This window comes from Vitis vinifera, chromosome 13 (assembly GCF_030704535.1).
Source record: "Vitis vinifera cultivar Pinot Noir 40024 chromosome 13, ASM3070453v1".
In the NCBI taxonomy this organism is placed as follows: domain Eukaryota; kingdom Viridiplantae; phylum Streptophyta; class Magnoliopsida; order Vitales; family Vitaceae; genus Vitis; species Vitis vinifera.
The window spans coordinates 17,630,019-17,648,947 of NC_081817.1; the positions used below are offsets into that span (position 1 = coordinate 17,630,019).

Genomic DNA, 18,929 nt, shown 5'->3' on the forward strand with positions numbered 1-18,929 from the left:
TTTTGCAACTAGGTTGTTTTTTTTGTTTTTGTTTTTGTTTTTTTTTTTTTTTTGCGATTGGTTTTTTTAGGGTATTTTGCTATTAATTTTTTGTTTGAGATTTTTTACTTTTGTTCTTTTTCTGCAAATTTCATTTAAACCTTATAATGTAAATATAAAATCATATAGAAAGTTGTTGCTAATCAAGTCTCTTATCCAACTTTAATCTCATTAAGTCCTATGATCCGATATTTAAATTTAAATGAATATTTTAATTAAGTTTTTCGATAAAATGGAAACATAAACTTAGTTATGTTCTTTTTAAATGAAACTTAACTATTGTATAATTATATCATCATAATCAAGTTCTTTGTAGATAAACAGAAAATTTATGACTAATTAAGTTTGTTATAAACAAAACTTAGTCATAATATAATTTAGAGTACCATAATAATTGAAAACTTCATCCTATCTTTTTTTTAGTAAATCGAACTTAACTCTTGAGGGTAATTCAAATGAACATCTTTAATCGGAAATTAATCTTACTTAAGAAATGATGAAATAAAATAGAAGGATGAAAAATATGTGGAAAGATATTGTTTTTGGAGTGGGAGAAAATAAAAATGGATAAAAATATTTGAAAAAAAAAATGGAAAAGAAGAAGAAGAAGAAAACAAGGGGGAAAAGATAAAGAAAGGTCATTTTGAAGCATGTTTCTACTGTCTACAAATCCCTGCCCTGTGAATCACCAAAATCTTCCTAAACTCCATTCCTTGTAGTTATTCACCGATGTTCCGTTCTCTTCTCAACTCCAATTCAAATCTTCTTCGCATCTTCTCCTTCAGACCGCTCTCCTCCGCCACCGCCACCTCCACCGTAGATTACCTCACAAATACCCTAGGCTTCGCCCGCGAGTCAGCCATCGCTGTCGCCGAGAAACTCAACATCAAAACCACCACCAGGCCCGATTCAGTGGTCCAACTTTTCAAAAGCTATGGTTTCACCCCAACTCACATCGCCACCATCGTTTCCAAGCTTCCTTCTCTCCTCTTAGCCAACCCGGTTAAAACCCTCGCACCCAAGCTTCAATTCCTCTCCAATAATGGCGTCTCCGGCTCTTCCCTCGTCAACATTGTCTCCACCAACCCTGTGATACTCAGACGGAGCTTGCAGAACCAAATCATCCCCTGCATTTCCTTCCTCAAAAAGGTCTTACCCACCGATCACAAAATCGCTTCTCTCCTCACTGCCAAGCGCGGCACTTGGGTCGTCTACAAGTTTTCTGAACAAATGGTGCCAAACATCGAGACTCTGCGAAGCCATGGTGTGCCGGAGTCGAATATTTTGCGGATGCTGATCTTGCGACCGCGGACGCTGTCGTTCAATGCTGATGAGTTTAAGGCAATCCTTAAGAGGGTTAAGGAAATGGGGTTTGATGAAAAGGGTATGATGTTCATTCATGGGATGTGCGCATTATGTGGAATGAAGAAGGCGAAATGGGAGTCAAAAGTGAGTGTCTTCAGGAGTTTTGGTTGGGGGGAGGAGGAGTTTATAGCGTTATTTGTGAAGCAGCCCCAGTTTATGAGCAACTCAGAAACAAGGATTAGGAAATGCTTGGATTTTCTCATTAATGAGTTGAATTGGATGCCGGAGGATATTTTCAAGTACCCAATGGTGCTGTTACTTAGCTTGGAGAAGAGAGTGGTTCCCAGGTCTCGTGTCCTTCAGCTTCTGATTGGAAAGGGTCTTGTGACTAGGAGAAGTATAGGAAGGGCATTGATAATCTCTGAAGATCGGTTCATGAAAGTGTTCATGTCCAGTTATGAAAAGAAGATCCCAGAGCTGTTGGAGGTTTACCAAAGTAATAAAGTGGGATTGCTACAGTAAGCAGTTTTAGTTTGAGGAAGGCTTGCAGCTACAATTTAAGTAAGATATGCATTTCTAAAAGAATTTGTTGTTTCTTCTTGAGTATGATTAGATTTATATGGTTACTTGGAAAAGGATTTGAAAAATGATTCACTTCAAGTATTTTTAAATACCAAAATTTTCTTTTCCACTAACATTAGTGATATTGTAGATGAGTTTTTGTTTATCTAATATTCATAATATTAGATATATTTTTTCTAGGTCTGGAAATGAGTATTGTTAAAATTTCGGTGAGAAAATGTATCCTGAAAGTATTCCCTTTAGAGCTAACTCAATTCTGGATAAGCAATTTGCAGGAGTACCTCCAATGATATCATTCTGTTTTATTTTTTCTTGAACTTTTGTTTAGTAAATATCACAGTCAGAATACTTTTTGTTTATTTTCCTTGATTGTACTTGTTGGTTAGATGAAAAACTTTTAAGTTTCAAAAACTAGCATTTTTCTTCCAAATAGTTTGAGATTCTTTCTTGATAGAGCCATTGTTTAAGAGAAGCAGAAGTCTTACATGCTATTTTTGGAACTGGAGTTTCATTTTTAAATTAAGAGTTTCACCTGATGTAGAAGATCCTGCAATTAAGGATGATTCAATAACAACCTATATTTCTGCCTTTTTAAATCTTGTTTTTGAGCCCACTAATGCTACTATTGCTGATCTCTGCAATAGTTCCCAAAATGGCTCTGATATTAATTTTAAGCAGCCATAAGGATATTCGGATTGCAGAATTCACCCTCCTCTTTTGATGCTTGGGGACATTTAGCCAATCTGATGGCCTAGTGGGAAAACTAGCATGTTTGTTCTAGACCACTATCTAGGATGGATTTTCTGCCTTAATATAATTTTGATGCTTGCTTTGTGTTTTATTCTTTTTATTTTTATTTATTTTTCATTTTCTATGTATCTATTATGTTATATAGACTTCTACCATTTTTCTAGTTTCTTTAAGTAATCATGTGACTTTTGTAGTTGGTTGAAAGGCTGGAGTTTTAAAGGCTGATCTCTTAGGTGGCTGTAGCTAGTTAGTGGTGTTCTCTGTGAACTTGACATAAAAAAAGCTTATGATCATATTAGTGGGATTTCCTTCTTGTTGGCATGGAAAGGATGAGCTTTGGCCTGAAGTGGATAGGATGGGAAAAATGATGCATTTCCTTGACTGGATTCTTAGTTCTTGTTAATTGGACGCTTGCTAGTTTTTTTAAAGTTTTAGGGGTTTAAGATAGGGAGATCCTCTTTCCACTTGTTTGTCTTGATCATGCAATCTCTTAGTTGCCTTTTGAAAAAGGCAGATCCTCTTTCCACTTGTTTGTTTGTCATGGCCATGGAGACTCGTAGTTGCCTTTTAAAAAAACGGGAGAGGGGGTGTCATCTTGGGGTTAAAGGTGGGAGGGAGAGAGGTAGAGGGGGGAGGAGGTATTTTATCTTCTATTTGTGGATTATGCTCTCATCTTTTGTGATACTAGCCAAGAACTAGTGACATTCCTAAGCTAGACTCTCATGTGGTTTGAGATAGTTTCTTCACTAAGAATTAATTTAGAAAAAGGGGAACTAATTCCAATAGAAGTTGCATCAAATGTGGAAGAGTTAGTTTTTGGTTTGTGGGTTGGGGGTGCTTCATGCCACATATTTGGGGCTTACTTTAGGTGCCTCTTTTAAATCAATCGTAGTATAGGATGTAGTGTTAGAGAGATTTTGAAGAAGACTTACATTGTGGAAAAGACAATATCTTTCAAAAGGGACTAATCTTTATTAATAGCACTTTGTTAAGGTTGACAATTTATTTCATATCTTTATTTGTTATTCCTATAAAAGTGAGTTTGTGGCTTGAGAAGATTCAGACCACATCTTGTGAATTGGTTAGTTGTTTACGTGGTGGAGTTGGAGTTTTGCAATGGAAAGGGAAGTTATTTGAAAAGTGTTATAGTAGGAAAGTTAGGGAAGATTTATGCAAGAGAAGGGAATAGGCATGGAGTGGGCCTATAGAAAACAATTTGAAAAGAATAAGATGTCATTAAAAGCAGAAATTGTTTCATAGTGAGAAATGGATGGAGGGTAAAATTCTAGAAGGATAGGTGGTAGGGTAAGTCGGCTTTGAGTGATTCCTTCCATCTCTTTTTGCTATTATCACTACAAAAGACTCTTAAGTAGCGGATGAGTGGGAGTAGGAGTAAGGAGATTTTAAAGCCCTTGTTTTATTAGATAGTTACATGACTAGGAATTCGAAAGAATGGATGAATTCCTCTTAAGATTACAAACGAAAATTATAAGCAAAAAGTGTAGGGATAAGGTGGTCTACTTAGGATTGATGAGTGGTATGTTTTTTCAATAAAATTACTATACTCTTATTTGGTAATGAGGAGATATGCTTTCTTCTTGAAAGATATTATTTTGAGCACTTATTTATCAACAAAAGAGAGATTTTTGTATGGAAAGCAACTTGTGACGACATACTTACCATAGTTCAGTGGAAAAAAGAGGTAGAACGTTGATAATAAATGCTTCTCATGTAAAAATTAGGAAGAATCAATCAACCACATATTTCTTCATTGTACCAAGACAAGGCCAATAGTCTTCTCATTGTTTAGTGTAGAATTGGTGATGTTGACTTCAACTAAAGAGACCCTTTTAAGTTGGTAGAGATCCTTTGTGGGGAAGAGAAGAAAGAAAGCATAGAGGGTTGTCACCTAATGCATTTTTTTTTACTGTTTGGAAGGAGATAAATAAGAGGTCCTTCGAGGACATGGAACAAAGGCATCAAATGTATAACTTTCTTTTTTTTTTTTTTTATATTTTGGAGTGGGTGAGAAGTGGAATTAAATGAAGTGGTAATGTCTATGGTAGACTCAACCAATTCCTTTAGTATTATGTAATGGGAGGTTTTGTTGTTGTTTTTTTTTCTTTTCAATCTTACCTTTAATGCCCATGTATCTGACTCGTGTATTGTAGTGCACCATTGCTCATGGGCGCTAGTAATAGATCTAATGTTTCAAATTTCTTTTCCCAGTTTCAATGGCTTCTAAAGAGAGAGAAAATCTTATGGATGACTTCAAACAACAACTATGGGAGCTAAATGTCACGGACTTAGTCGTTCACTAAGCTCGTGCGGCACTTAGACAAGCCAAGACGCTTGATCTTGCTAAGTCAGCCTTGCTCCCAATACTTAGCTCACCCGGCTAAGACACTCGCGACTCAAAAGCTTAAGAAGCTTGGTAGGCACTTCCTTAAAGAATGGAAGCTTTCTATTACTCAAAGAAGCCTTTACAAGTGCTTGGATGCTCACTTGCTTGGTGCCTTGGCCAAATGAGGCCCTCACCTATTTATAGGCACCAATGGAACTCTCTAGAACCTTGGAGGGTTCCTTACAATTCATGAATATTCTAGAATGTCCTACACTATTCTAGAATATTCAAGAGACTTCTAGAATGTCCTACACTATTCTAGAATATTCAAGAGACTTCTAGATTTCTCTAGAAAGCTTTGGACCCTTCTCATGCCTTCTACCATAGTGTAGAGTTGTGTGGACTTCTCTAGGCATTTCTAGAACCTTCCACACTCTTCCCACCAATGGCTTAGTGTAGATGGCTCCAGGAGTCTCCAGAAGCTTCCCTCCTCCTATATAAACCCTTGGGGAGGGTCATTTGAAGCATCCTGTGACACTCTCCCCCACCGATGCCGTCGACGTCCTCGTCGTTGCCTCATTCTGAAACTTCTCGATGTGTTTCCAGAATTTTCTCAAGGCATCCGCATGTTCCCAGCTTACCTGCCTCTTAGGTAGTCCTTTCCATCGGACTAGATACTCTATCACAGGAGGGACCCCTTGTCTCCTGGTGACCCGTTCAGCCAGGATATTCTTCACCTCCTTCTCCCGTGAGGCTTCAGATGGATGCAGACCCGTGCGTTTCCGATGCTTAGAGTGTTGCTTCCTCTTACCCATTGAGTTCACCTTTCCCTTAGTGACCTCTTCCATGTGTGTGCGGGCTACCTCAGCTCGCTCTCCTTTTTCCTCCTTTACTTGCACCCCTGCTAATAAGGAGGTCTCAGGCGTACTAGGCTTCGGGTTGAATTGGAGGGCACCTAGTAGCTGCATTGAGCCCATATGTGCTTCGTCCTCCTGCTCCCTCTCCTCGATCATGGCACTGAGCGCCTTCCGCTTTGGACAATCCCGTGCCCAATGTGGACCGTCACACAGGAAGCATTTGATTTTAGGCGTAAACTCCCTCCTTTCCGCCTTATCCCTTCCTTCTCGGACGTTAGACGTCTTGCCTGATCCCTTTTTAGGAGCATTGTGGTCCCTTGGAACCTCGTCTCCCCCACCCATGGCGTGGCTATCCTCTAAAGACTCATCCTTGGAGGAGTCTCCCCTCTTATAATCCGTTAAAGATTCTGCTATTGCCATAGCAGTGGCTAAGTCTTGAACGCCTCGGCGCCTTAATTCCTGCTCGGCCCACCCTTGCAGGTTGTCCATGAAGTTGAATAGCAACTCCTCCTCAGCCATGTTAGGTATCTCAAGCATGAGAGTAGAGAATTCTTTAACATACTCACGGATTGAGCCCGTGTGCTTGAGACGCTTCAAACTCTTCCTTGCTAGGTAAGCCACGTCTTCGGGATAGAATTGCCTCTTGATTTCTCTCTTGAAGGCATCCCATGTGTCTATGGTGCACGTCCCTCTTTCTATGTCGGCAAACCGTCGACGCCACCATAGAGTAGCATTATCAGTGAGGTAGAGGGTCGCGGTGCGTACCTTAGTGGCTTCATCCATCAATGCAATGGCCTCAAAGTAACGTTCCATGTGCCACAAGAAGTTATCCAGCTCCTTGGCATCCCTTTTGCCACTGAACATGTGTGGCTTGGGCACCTCCACCCTTGGTGCCTCATGAGTGGCCATAACTCGTGCTGACACCGCCGACTTGTAGATGGCCAGCTCTTGTCGGATCTCTTGGTCTCGGGCATCCATGCGTGCAGCCAAGGCCTCCATCCTTGACTCCACACTAGCGAACATGGTCATGACCTTGTCCTGGAAGGACATGAACTCCTCGTGTGACACCGGCTGAACTTGTGAGCCTAGCACACCCTCGCGAAGGTCTTGGATCTGTCCCCTTAGATCCTCTAATCCCTTCTCCATGCCTTGCTCTATCAAGTCCACCCCTTCCCGAGTGTCCGCCATGGCTAGCTCCACCTTGGCTAGCCTTGCCTCCATGTTGGCTAAGGCGTCACGAGACTTATCCTTCCTGCCTCGGCCCCGTGTAGTATGCTCCATCTCCCGTCCACGGGTTTGCTCGCTAGTCTCCTCCACGTTAGAGCCCGACATGCTTCCTTTGCTATGCCCACCTCGTAACCGCGCTCTGATACCACTTGTCACGGACTTAGTCGTTCACTAAGCTCGTGCGGCACTTAGACAAGCCAAGACGCTTGATCTTGCTAAGTCAGCCTTGCTCCCAATACTTAGCTCACCCGGCTAAGACACTCGCGACTCAAAAGCTTAAGAAGCTTGGTAGGCACTTCCTTAAAGAATGGAAGCTTTCTATTACTCAAAGAAGCCTTTACAAGTGCTTGGATGCTCACTTGCTTGGTGCCTTGGCCAAATGAGGCCCTCACCTATTTATAGGCACCAATGGAACTCTCTAGAACCTTGGAGGGTTCCTTACAATTCATGAATATTCTAGAATGTCCTACACTATTCTAGAATATTCAAGAGACTTCTAGAATGTCCTACACTATTCTAGAATATTCAAGAGACTTCTAGATTTCTCTAGAAAGCTTTGGACCCTTCTCATGCCTTCTACCATAGTGTAGAGTTGTGTGGACTTCTCTAGGCATTTCTAGAACCTTCCACACTCTTCCCACCAATGGCTTAGTGTAGATGGCTCCAGGAGTCTCCAGAAGCTTCCCTCCTCCTATATAAACCCTTGGGGAGGGTCATTTGAAGCATCCTGTGACATAAAGGTAGTTATTAGTGAAGTTTTTAATGGCAGTATTGGGGAAAATCAATGGTTAGAGCCCTTGGTGGAGTTTGATGGTCACATTGGTGGAAAATCAATGGAAACCTTTTCTATTGGAGTGTGAGTGCACTTTCCTAATGGATGATTGATGATAGCTTGTCGATTGAGTCAAAGAAGGACTTATTCACTGAAGTTGAGTGTGGGTATCAAGTGTCAAGTGTAGAGACTATGTTGTCTAAGTGTGGGCATTGTTTGTATTCCTTTAATAAAGAAATAAGGAGAATTTATATGATATAGTTGGAAAATACTGCTTTAAAGGGCACCAAGGTTCAGTTTCTCGTACAAAGATGCTAAAATAGACATCATTATTTAAAATCCATTTAGAAATTTCATTGCTTTGCCAAGGATATGGAAACATCAATAATAACTACTTTTAGGAATAAATAATGATACTTGTTATAAGTGTTAAGAAATAAAACGTCAATAATTTAATCTTTTATAAGAGAGTATATGATTGATTAGTGTCAAAAGATAATGCTTTAAACCATCAACTAGAATGACATTTTTTTATTAAAAAAAAACATCATTAATAATATTGCTTTGACCAATGATTCATTCTTTTACATTATCTCTAGAGATAACAAATTCTTCTTTCTTCTTGGTGAGGGTGATAACCTTTGACTTATCTCCTATCATATGAGTACTCACTATCTAAAAACTACTTTTCATTCTGTCACACTTACAAGATAATTACATTATTTTAGATACCTATACCTTCTTGGCTCCTTGAGGGTTAGTTTTTTCTATCATTTGAAACCCAAAATGCTTTAGAATTTGCAACAACATGATATGATTATTTTCAAAGGATGAGTGTTGCTAATGTGTTTTTTTCTCATAAAAGTTGCAAATAGTAAATGAATTACTATTTGAGGATTCTCTTACAAAATAATTTTGAATTATTTTTTATTCCTAGCACCTTTTTATCATAAATGCATTTTTTACTTGTCAAAATCATGTAAAAACCCTTTTACCCATTTGAAAATTTTGCAAAAGAAAATGTTAATCTTTCTTTCTTTCTTTTGCAAAATTTCTTTTTCTTTTTCAACAAAGGTTTTTGCTTTTTCAACATTTTCAAAATTTTCTTTGTGCTCATTAAGCTTATTTTCAAGATATGAGATTTTCTCTTTGAGAGAAGCATTCCTCAAATTAAGTGTTTTTTTAATCATTATACAATTTTTCAAAGGCATCTTGTAAATTATCACAACTTGAGAAAGAGTTTACTTTATCTTTATTATCCTCTAAAGCCAAGAAGCATAGTTTTGTAACCCCATTTTCACATTCTTCCTATGTAAATCTTCATTACTATCACTCCATAATATCATTATTGTGTTTTTCTTCACTTTCTTTACTTTAGTTTTGAAGAGAGGGTGATCATACTTGATGTGCCTCAATTTCTTTCATTTGTAACAAATGTTCTCCTTATTTTCTTTTTACAAGTTTGATGATTATTTTTTGCTTGAGGCCTTCTTCTTTTGCTCCTTTCAAATTTCATGAACGTTTTTAAACTACCTTTATGATAGTAAGGCCTTCAATATCTTCCTCACTTTCCACTTTTGGTTTTCTTAAATGATAGAGGCATTGAGTGTTATGGTTCTCTTTTTCTAGTCCTCCACTTCTTGGTGATTCCTCAAAGTGATCTCATGAGTTATGAGAGATCTTATGAACTCTTGTAGGGGAAGCTTAGTAAGGTCTTTTGCTTCTTAAGTTGTGGTGATCTTAGCTTCCAACTGTTCAACCAATGACCTTAGAATTTTCATCATTTTTTTGGTTCGATATAGACTTTTTTCCCAAAGCTGAAAGATTGTTAATGATATTGGTGAACCTTGTGAATATCTCAACTATAGTTTCATTATTTTTCATAGAAAGTAATTCATGACTACGCACAAGAATGTTCATTTTAAATTCTTTGACTTGATTTGTTCTTTTATAGTTTATCTTAAGAAGTGTTCATATATCTTTTGTTGATTCATATTGATAAATCCTATTATACTAATTTCTATCTACTGCACAATGAAGATAATAAACAACTCTTATATTTAATTAATCTGTTCTCTTTATCATGTTCTTCTAATTCATGTCTTAGCTTAAGAATAAGAAGTTTATTATCTATGTATTTTGATTGGCATATGAAGCTTCATTGATTAACTATTCCTTTAAGATGCTTAAGTCCTATTCTAACGGTCTTGCTTTGATACTACTTGTGAAAATAGCCTAAACAATCCTAGGTTAGCTTTCCATTACTTAGGAAATGACCATAGGATCTTCTTCACCTTTTTAAATTTGATGTAAACCTTTCCCAAAGCTTGGAGATCATTAATGATGTTAGGGAAACCAATAAACATCTCAACAATGGTTACATTATTCTTCATAAAAAATAACTCATAACTATGTATAAGGTTGTTTATATTAGATTGTTTGACTTAATTTATTCCTTTATGGGTTATCTTAAGAAGCATTCATATATCTTTTTCTAATTCATATTGGCAAACCTGATTATACTTATTTTATATATTGTACTCATTTTTATATATTGTATAATGAAGATAATAAATGACTCTCGCATTTAATTGAGTTCTCTTTTATCAATTTCATTACACTCATGGTGTGGCTTAAGAATAACAACTCTATTTTTTACTTTGGTTGGTCTACGAGGCTCATTAATGACTTCTCATAAATCATAATCAATTGATTTTAAAAACCAAGTCATTATTGTTTCTCAATTAAAATAATCATATCCTCAAAAAATGGGGATCTATTAATTGAAAACCCTTCCATGAGTTTTCATTGATTAAAGTCTTACTCTAAAAGGTCTTACTCTTATACTACTTATGAAGACAACCTAAACAAGCATAAGCAAACACCTAAAGGGGGTGGGGGTGGGGGTGGGGGGCTTAATGTTGGGTTTAGAGATTGGATGTTGGTTTTTTTTTAATTTTAACAAATTAAATTATAAATGATTAAAAAAAAAAAATGCGATGCAAGTAAATATGGATAAGGAGAAAGATACAACTAAAGCATTTGTTATGGTTCTGCCTTACCTTTTAATAGAAGTGTTTCCTCTTCTTCCACCCTATTTGATTTAGTTCATTATGATGCGTGGGGAGCTTCTCCAATTTCTATAAAAGGAGGGTCTCAATATTATGTTTCCTTCATTGATGATTATACTTGTTATTGTTGGGTTTATCTTATGAAATATCGTTATGATTTTTTGAATATTTATAATGCATTTCAAGCTGATGTCAAAACTTGATATTATGCTATTATCAAGTGTTTTAAGTGTGATTTGGGTGGGGAATATACTTCCAATGCATTTTTTGAATTACTTGCTTCACATGGAATTATTCACCACACATCTTGTACTAACACACTAGAGCAAAATGAGGTTGCTAGAAGGAAACATAGGCACATTGTTGAAACTGCTTATTCTTTTTTATTATTTGCATGTGTTCCTATTGAATTTTTTGGGGGAAGCAGTTCTTACTTCAATTCACTTAATTAATAAATACCTTTTGCCCCACACCTTTGGCCTATCACCATTTGAAAAGCTATATGGCTATGCCCATGATTACTCTTCCTTAAAAATCTTTGGTTGTACTTGTTTTTTTTTTCATCCTCAAGTGCAGTGTAATAAGTTATCTACTCACTCCATCATTTGTGTTTTTCTAGGATATGGTGAAAGTCAAAAGGGATATCGTTGCTTTGATTCAATTAGTCATAAATTATATATTTCTTGTAATGTTTACTTTCTTAAGCATATACCTTTCTTTTCTATTCTTGTTGAGTCTCATAATGTCTCTAAATCTGAACTTGTTCATGTTGATCCTTTCTTGGATGATATAAATAGTTTTCTTACGTATATTAATGCTTTGGTTCTCGATCATTATGCTCCTTCTCCTTCTACAACTACTCCAACACCTTCTAAGGTTGTGGATCCTCTTTTCCCACGTTCTTCTCAACATTTTTGTAAGTTTACTCGATTACCAAATTTTGTTTATTCCTCTTATTCAGATTCTTTTACATTATTTTTGGCTTTTATTCACAACCTTTCTAAACCTTTATTATATAGAGAAGTTGTTCTTGATCCTCTTTTGCAGCAAACTATGATTGAAGAACTTTCTACTTTATATAAGACCGATTCTTGGAATTTAATACCTTTACCACCTAGTAAGAGTGTCATTGGCTCTCGTTGAATCTGTAAAATCAAAACTAAGTTTGATGGTTCGATTAGGTGATACAAGACTCAATTGGTTGCTAAGGGGTTTTCTCAACAGTATGGTATGGATTATGAGAAGACTTTTGCTCTAATTACAAAGATGACAACTGTTCATACTCTTATTGTAGTTGCTTCTATTCGTCAGTGGCATATATCTCAAATGGATGTTAAAAATGTCTTCTTAAATGGTGATCTTCAAGAAGAAGTCTACATAGTTCTCCCTCTTGGTGTTTCTCATAATCTTGGAGAAGTTTGCAAGCTCAAGAAAGCTTTATATAGTCTCAAACAAACACCTCGTGCTTGGTTTGCGAAGTTCTTTGATGTGCTTACTTCTCTTGGTTTTCACCCTAGTCATCACGATCCTATACTTTTTCTAAAGTGCACCTTTACTAGTCATATTCTACTTTGTCTATATGTTGATGATATGAATATTACAAGTGATAATGTTGATGGGATTGTAGTGTTGAAATCCGATTTAGCCTTTTGTTTTGAAATGAAGGATTTAGGTGCTTTACGTTACTTTTTAGGTATTGAGGTAGTGATCGATTGAGTTTTCATCATTTATTGCATCAAAACACTGTTTTATAACCTAATTCACTATTTTAGAGTAGTTTGTACCTGATCAAAAATGGTTTTAGTACAAACTACTGTAATATAGTGGTTTTTAGGTGTCGTCCATTTATCAATTAAGGCTTGAATGAGGGAAAATAAATGATTGTGATAAAGTGAAATTGATTTGACAATTCATAGTGAAAATTCAGAATAACAATGATTTCTAATTGAGAAAAACAATAGAATGTAAAATAGGAGAAAATTAATAAGAAAAATGAATTCCCGAAATTAGGATTTTTTAGAAAACAATTTTCATGGTAAATGAATGTTGAGATCTATTTTTTATCAAGTTCGATTAAAAACCTAAATTCTCATCTAAATCGATTTTAGATTTAGCTTTAAGTCTAAACCTAATTTCTCTTCAAATTAAGTTATTTAATCCAAAAGATCAATTTAAACTATATATTCAATTCATCTTAAATTATCTTCCAATAATTTATACAATGTAACTATTCGATCTCATTAAATCCAACTTTAAGAATTTAATGAACTTACGTGGTTTGCAATGTAATAGTCATTTAAGATAATTTAAAGAGAAAAATCCTCAAATTTAAGTAATCAATCGATTGGATCAAATTACCTTTACAATTCAAGCTCATTTCTCTAATTCACCATGAATCTTGCCTCTAGATCTTCCTTCCTCTAAGAAAAACGAGATTTAGCCACTCATGCTTGGAGATTTGGTCTTACAAGGCATATTTGACTAGTGAGAAAATGAGGGAAAATGAAGGAAAATAGAGAATTCTATTAAGATAGAAAATATAGAAAATTCTACAATCAAAAGTGTTCAAAAAGTCCTTTAATGAAAGATTCAAGTTTTTATTTATAAGGTAAGGTCAAGTGGACACTTTGACATAATCTAAAAGGTCTTTTGGAACTTTTTCCATTCAACAATCTGAAGTTTAACAACAAAAATAATCATTTCCCATAAGCTTAGCAATTTTGCATGGTGACGCAAAATCAGTGGAGCAACAATAACAACAATAGCTTTATGAATCATTTCGCATGACTACCAAATTTTCGCATGGTTATGCGAAATCAGCTTACAAATTCTCTTTAGCTTGCAACACAAATCCTTCTTTTGGTCCATTTCGCACGATCATGCGAAATTGCACCATATGGTTTTTAAGCTCCTCTTTGGTACTTCATTTTCTTTTTTGACTCCATTTTAACTTCCTCCAATTGACTCCAAATCCCTATCCAATTACATTACTTCTTCCTTAAATTGTTAGCCAGTTTGTTACTTCTCCTACTACAGTTCATAGGGTTACTATTTTTTGTATTCTATGATATCTCTGAGGCACTATATTTCAAAGTCTTTTATTTCCATCCACTTCCTCTTTAGAGCTACGTGGCTATTTTGATGCCGACTGAGCTAGTGATCCTGAAGATCACAAGTCTATCACTGGATTTGTATATTTTTAGGAGATTATTTTATGTCTTGGAAGAGCAAGAAACAAACTATTGTTTCTCGATCTTCTACAAATGTGAAGTATCGTGCCATGATGTTTACCACCAATGGGATAGTTTGATTACATTGGTTACTTGTTGATATAGGTGCTTCTCTTTTGTGCCCCACTTTGATGTATTGTGACAACAAGAGTGTTATTCAAATTGCTCACAATGATCCATTGTTCATGAAAGGACCAAACATATTGAGATTGATTGTCACCTCACTTGTCATCACCTTTAATATAATACTCTTACTTTGCCCTTTGTTCTTTCTTCTTTACAAATTGCAAATTTATTTACCAAGTCATACCCGTTTCTTCGTTTTCGGTTTTTAGTTGGCAAACTCTTAATGCTTGTAGCCGCATTGTGAGTTTGTGGGAGGATGTTAGAGTTATTTATTTAGTAGCATCTAGTAGTTTTATTTAGTTATTTCTTATTTAGCTACTATATTAGAATTGTTGTATTTAGAATTATTCTCTTTTTATTTTTTATTTTTATTTTTTTATGTTTTATTGGGTCTATTTAAATCCTAATGGTGTTGTATCTTTTTTTTTTCAAGAGAATTAATAATAAGAAAATCCTAGATTTTCTTTTTTCTTTTTTTCTCTTTGAATCTTTTTTTGGATTTCAACAATATCCACATGTCTTATGCATCTTAATTAGCATGTGAAGTCCATTCATCACCCTGGCTATGATGGAAGCTGACTCTAAGACCACCATTTTAGCCTTTTGATGAGTCTATTCCAATGGCATGCCATGTATTGTGATCCAATATCATGTAAATAAGAAGTGGGGTGCAATCTCTTTGTACACAAGTGAGATTTATTGGTCATCTCCAACTTCCAAACATGATTTCTCTAATCCTTCATTTTTAAACCCAAAATTCAATTGCTTATAACTCTACCATTTTAAGTGCAATTTTGTGCAAACAATGTATACTTGCAAAATTCATGATGAGAGCTTTCCAATGATATTAAAACCATTCAATTGAAAAGTAGTCACATCAAATTTTCACAATTTTGGGATTTGAAAACCGGAAAATTGTTTTCTCAAACTCCATGTATGAAAAAAAATTACCAACTTTTATGCCATGTTATCACATATGGTCTTTGCCACATTACAAAATTTCACATCAAAATAATGCATGAAAAAAATATTTTGAAAATAGCCTCATAAAATGATGCAAAAAATATGAGTGTTTATATATGATGTACATTGTATTTTGCTTACTAAAATCACATTGAGTACAAACAATTATCCGAGGCTTCAATACCGATTTTGGGAATTTTAGGAAGCATTACAAACTCTTATACCTATTTGAAATGCAAAGTTCAATTCCTTGACATCTTGTGTGATAGTCTTTTGATACTTCTTAATGACACCAATTACGTATAACTTGTAGTGTAGGATTACTCCTATAACAATTATGATACTTTCATAGTTTCAAAGCCGAAATTTCTTAGAGTGAGAAACTAAGAGAAAGATTGAGAATAAATTTCATTTTCAAATTCAAAACTTTTCATCTAAGATAATTAATTATCCTTATAGAGGTTATAAGGATTACAATTAGATCAATTGAGATAGGTGAAGCTTATCATTTGTTATGCACACAATGATTAACACTTAATTAGGCATTATTATGAAGCAAAAAAAAGAGTTTTAACTAATAATGGAGTCTATCTTAATCGTTCGATATGTACAAAGACTAACACTCAATTGTGCATTATCATGGAGGATAAAAAGGGAGGTTCAAACTAGTAATTGAGTACTAATCAACTTGCAAGCTTGAATACATGCTAAGGTCCTTGTCAAGAGACTAATAGACCTTCTCTAGCATTTTTACTGTCTAAGATCTTAAGGGTCAAGTTAAGCATATGACAAGTTTTGAAAGTTTACCATGAGATGAAGAGGTGGAAAATTGAAAGAACATTGGTAGAAACAAAAATGCCCCCCTTTGGACAATTTTAGCAATGAAAAATGCTTAAGGGAAGGGTGCTCGAATTATTTAAAGCCTAATGCTAGAATTACCATATCCATCAAATCAACGAACAGTGCTTTACCCCTAGATGTCCCATTAATTGTTGTGCTTCAACGTATTTTGGGGAGAACTAGCTAGCTCTAGGTTCGAGTGACATTTCACCCTTAATCATAGCACATTTGCCGATTCTTCAACATCAATTGATTTGGACCTCCACTTAGTTTCACCCAACCTTTATCTTAGTTGTGAATAGATCACCTAGGTTTGGGTTCATAAGCAATGACAATTGTCCTATGAAGACTACAATTACTTCATTCAATAATTATTTGATCAAACTTTAATGTCATGATATTAATTATGATGGTTACATGTATTGAAAAAGATCAATTAATTAAAAATCATATTTCAAAAATTAAGCCATAAAAGAAATAAAGACAAAGGAGTTTTCTAAAATATTTAAAATTAAGATTTAAGAAGTGAAACATATTAGTTTTGTTATTATATGGATAAGTCGAATAATTACGAATCATATTGTAAAAAAAAAAAAAAAAAAATCATTTTCTCAAATTTTTTAAATTTTGATAAGAATTAAAGAACACTAGGTAAGATTTTGTTTTTTCTTTCATACGAAAGTTCCTATATGTTATGTAGAAAATTTTAATTTTAAAAATAAAAATTGGAAAGTATGATGGTTACATTTTGTGGAAAAATAGAGAAAAAAGAAAAAAAAATTACAACCATAATTGAATTTGTACCCATGGAAAATAATCGTAAAATTAGTGTAGACCCCCCTAGAGGTGACAAGTTTCTGCATTTTGCTATTATTATTTTATTCAACCCGAGGATGGGCTGTATGGAAGGCGGCGAGACAAGACTGGAAAGGAGGACTGATGTGAGGGGCCTAGGGCAGAGAAAAAGAGAGGCTGCCAGGAGAAAAGGAGAGGAAGGATTTTTTTGGGGGAAAAACCAGGAAGAGCTATCGGGGGGGTTTTTCTTCAGGCGGGTTCCAGAGGAGAGACCTTGCTGGCGGCGAGACCACTTCGACTCCGCTGGGGGAATCTCTCAGGTTTGACTTTCCGGCACTTAGGTTCTCCATTTTTACAGTCACACCATGCCTCATATTGACCTATGGCTTTTTTTATTTTTTTTATTTTTGCTGTTGGTATGTGGATGCTTGTTTTGGCCATCAAAGGTCTCGTTTGTTTGATTTTTGCTTCACTTGCATGAGTTACATAAGGGATACGCTGCTGTTCATGTGTTAAATCCACTCGAAATTTCCTCTTAGCTTTCAAATCTTTTCGATCTTCATGCATCCTCTTCTACCGCCGTCCTAGTTGTTATTGTCTTGGAGAAGATTATCGTCACCCTTAGATCTCCCTCCAAACCTCCCTCACCCCCTTCCACGACCCCGGCATCCTCCACTCTGTCGGCCGGCATTCCGAGGGTCACCTCCGGCGCGCCCAGGAGGCGGCGGCTGCTGCTGCTGCATGCCGCCATAGTTGCCCTCCAGTCCGTCGTCGGATCCAAGCGTCATTCAGATGGCGGCGATTGAGGTGCTGAAACTCCAGCCGGTGCTGGTGATATTGGAGGTGCGGAGATGGAACCTGAGAAGCCCATGGTTTCTCTTGGGGACCTTTGGGCGGAGAAGTCGTGGGTGGCAGCGCCTGCATGGGAGATGCCCGCAATGGCTAATGGGCTTGAGGGCTTAGGTGATTTTGCTGTTGGTTTTGAGCTTGTGATGAAGCCCAGGCCCAAACGGAAGGATAAAAAATAATAATGAGGAAAAGAAGGCCTCACTGAGTTATTCACCCATTTTAAAATTAGCCCATTTGCTTGCATCTACTTTATATGAATCATTCTCTTTAAAGCACTAATTTCTTAATAAATTTTTTAACTTCCAATTCCCAAGCCCAATTTATAAAATTTTAACCTTCAAATAATACTTCAAAATTCCAACATTTAAAATTCAATTCCAATTTCCGAAAATTCTCATACTCACTTTAATTTATTTAATCACTAATACTTTATTCATTTATTTTAAAACTCCATTCTTAATCTATTTATTTAAAATTTCTGTTTGCCGAATTAAATTCCGAAAACTCCCATACTCATTTTAATTTATTTAATCACTAATACTTTATTCATTTATTTTTAAAACTCCATTCTTAATCTATTCTTTAAAATTTCCATTTACCGAATTAAATTCCGAAAATTCCTATACTCACTTTAATTTATTTAATCACTAATACTTTATTCATTTATTTTTAAAACTCCATTCTTAATCTATTCTTTAAAATTTCCATTTACCGAATTAAATTCCGAAAATTCCTATACTCACCTTAATTTATTTAATCACTAATACTTTATTCATTTATTTTAAAACTCCATTCTTAATCTATTTATTTAAAATTTCTGTTTGCCGAATTAAATTCCGAAAATTCTCACTTTAATTTATTTAATCACTAATACTTTATTCATTTATTTTAAAACTCCATTCTTAATCTATTCTTTAAAATTTCTGTTTACCGAATTAAATTTCTATTTTTGAAAATTCCAATATTCACATTAATCTATTTAATTATTATTATTTTATTTATTTATTCTAAAATTCTATTTTAAACAATTCATTTAAAACTTTCGATTTCTGAATTAAATTTTTATTTCTGAAAATTTCACTATTCGCATTAATTTATTTAATTATTATGTTATTTATTTATTCTAAAATTCCATTTTAAACAATTCATTAAAATTTCCGACTTCCGATTTTAATTTCT

The 18,929-nt window shown here is 35.2% G+C and overlaps 1 protein-coding gene across 3 annotated transcripts; it reads left to right on the top strand.

Moving 5' to 3' along the window:
* Window positions 1–686: 686 nt before the first annotated feature.
* On the top strand, window positions 687–12,632 carry LOC100252260 (transcription termination factor MTERF6, chloroplastic/mitochondrial). Of its 3 annotated transcripts, none has more exons than XR_009467302.1 (3): window positions 687–1,905; window positions 11,824–12,175; window positions 12,259–12,632. XR_009467302.1 is itself a non-coding variant. In XM_059741549.1 (2 exons), the coding sequence occupies exon 1, from the start codon at window positions 769–771 to the stop codon at window positions 1,864–1,866; it is 1,098 nt and encodes a 365-aa protein (XP_059597532.1). In that variant the 5' UTR covers window positions 687–768; the 3' UTR covers window positions 1,867–1,905; window positions 11,824–12,632. The 3 variants fall into 3 exon arrangements, 1 of the variants encoding a protein (XP_059597532.1); XR_787248.2 differs by having other exon boundaries at window positions 11,824–11,863; window positions 11,995–12,632; XM_059741549.1 differs by having other exon boundaries at window positions 11,824–12,632.
* Window positions 12,633–18,929: the final 6,297 nt, after the last annotated feature.

Excerpts from the sequence above, each read along its gene's own strand:
- LOC100252260 (XM_059741549.1), top strand. The coding sequence starts at position 769 with ATGTTCCGTTCTCTTCTCAACTCCAATTCAAATCTTCTTCGCATCTTC.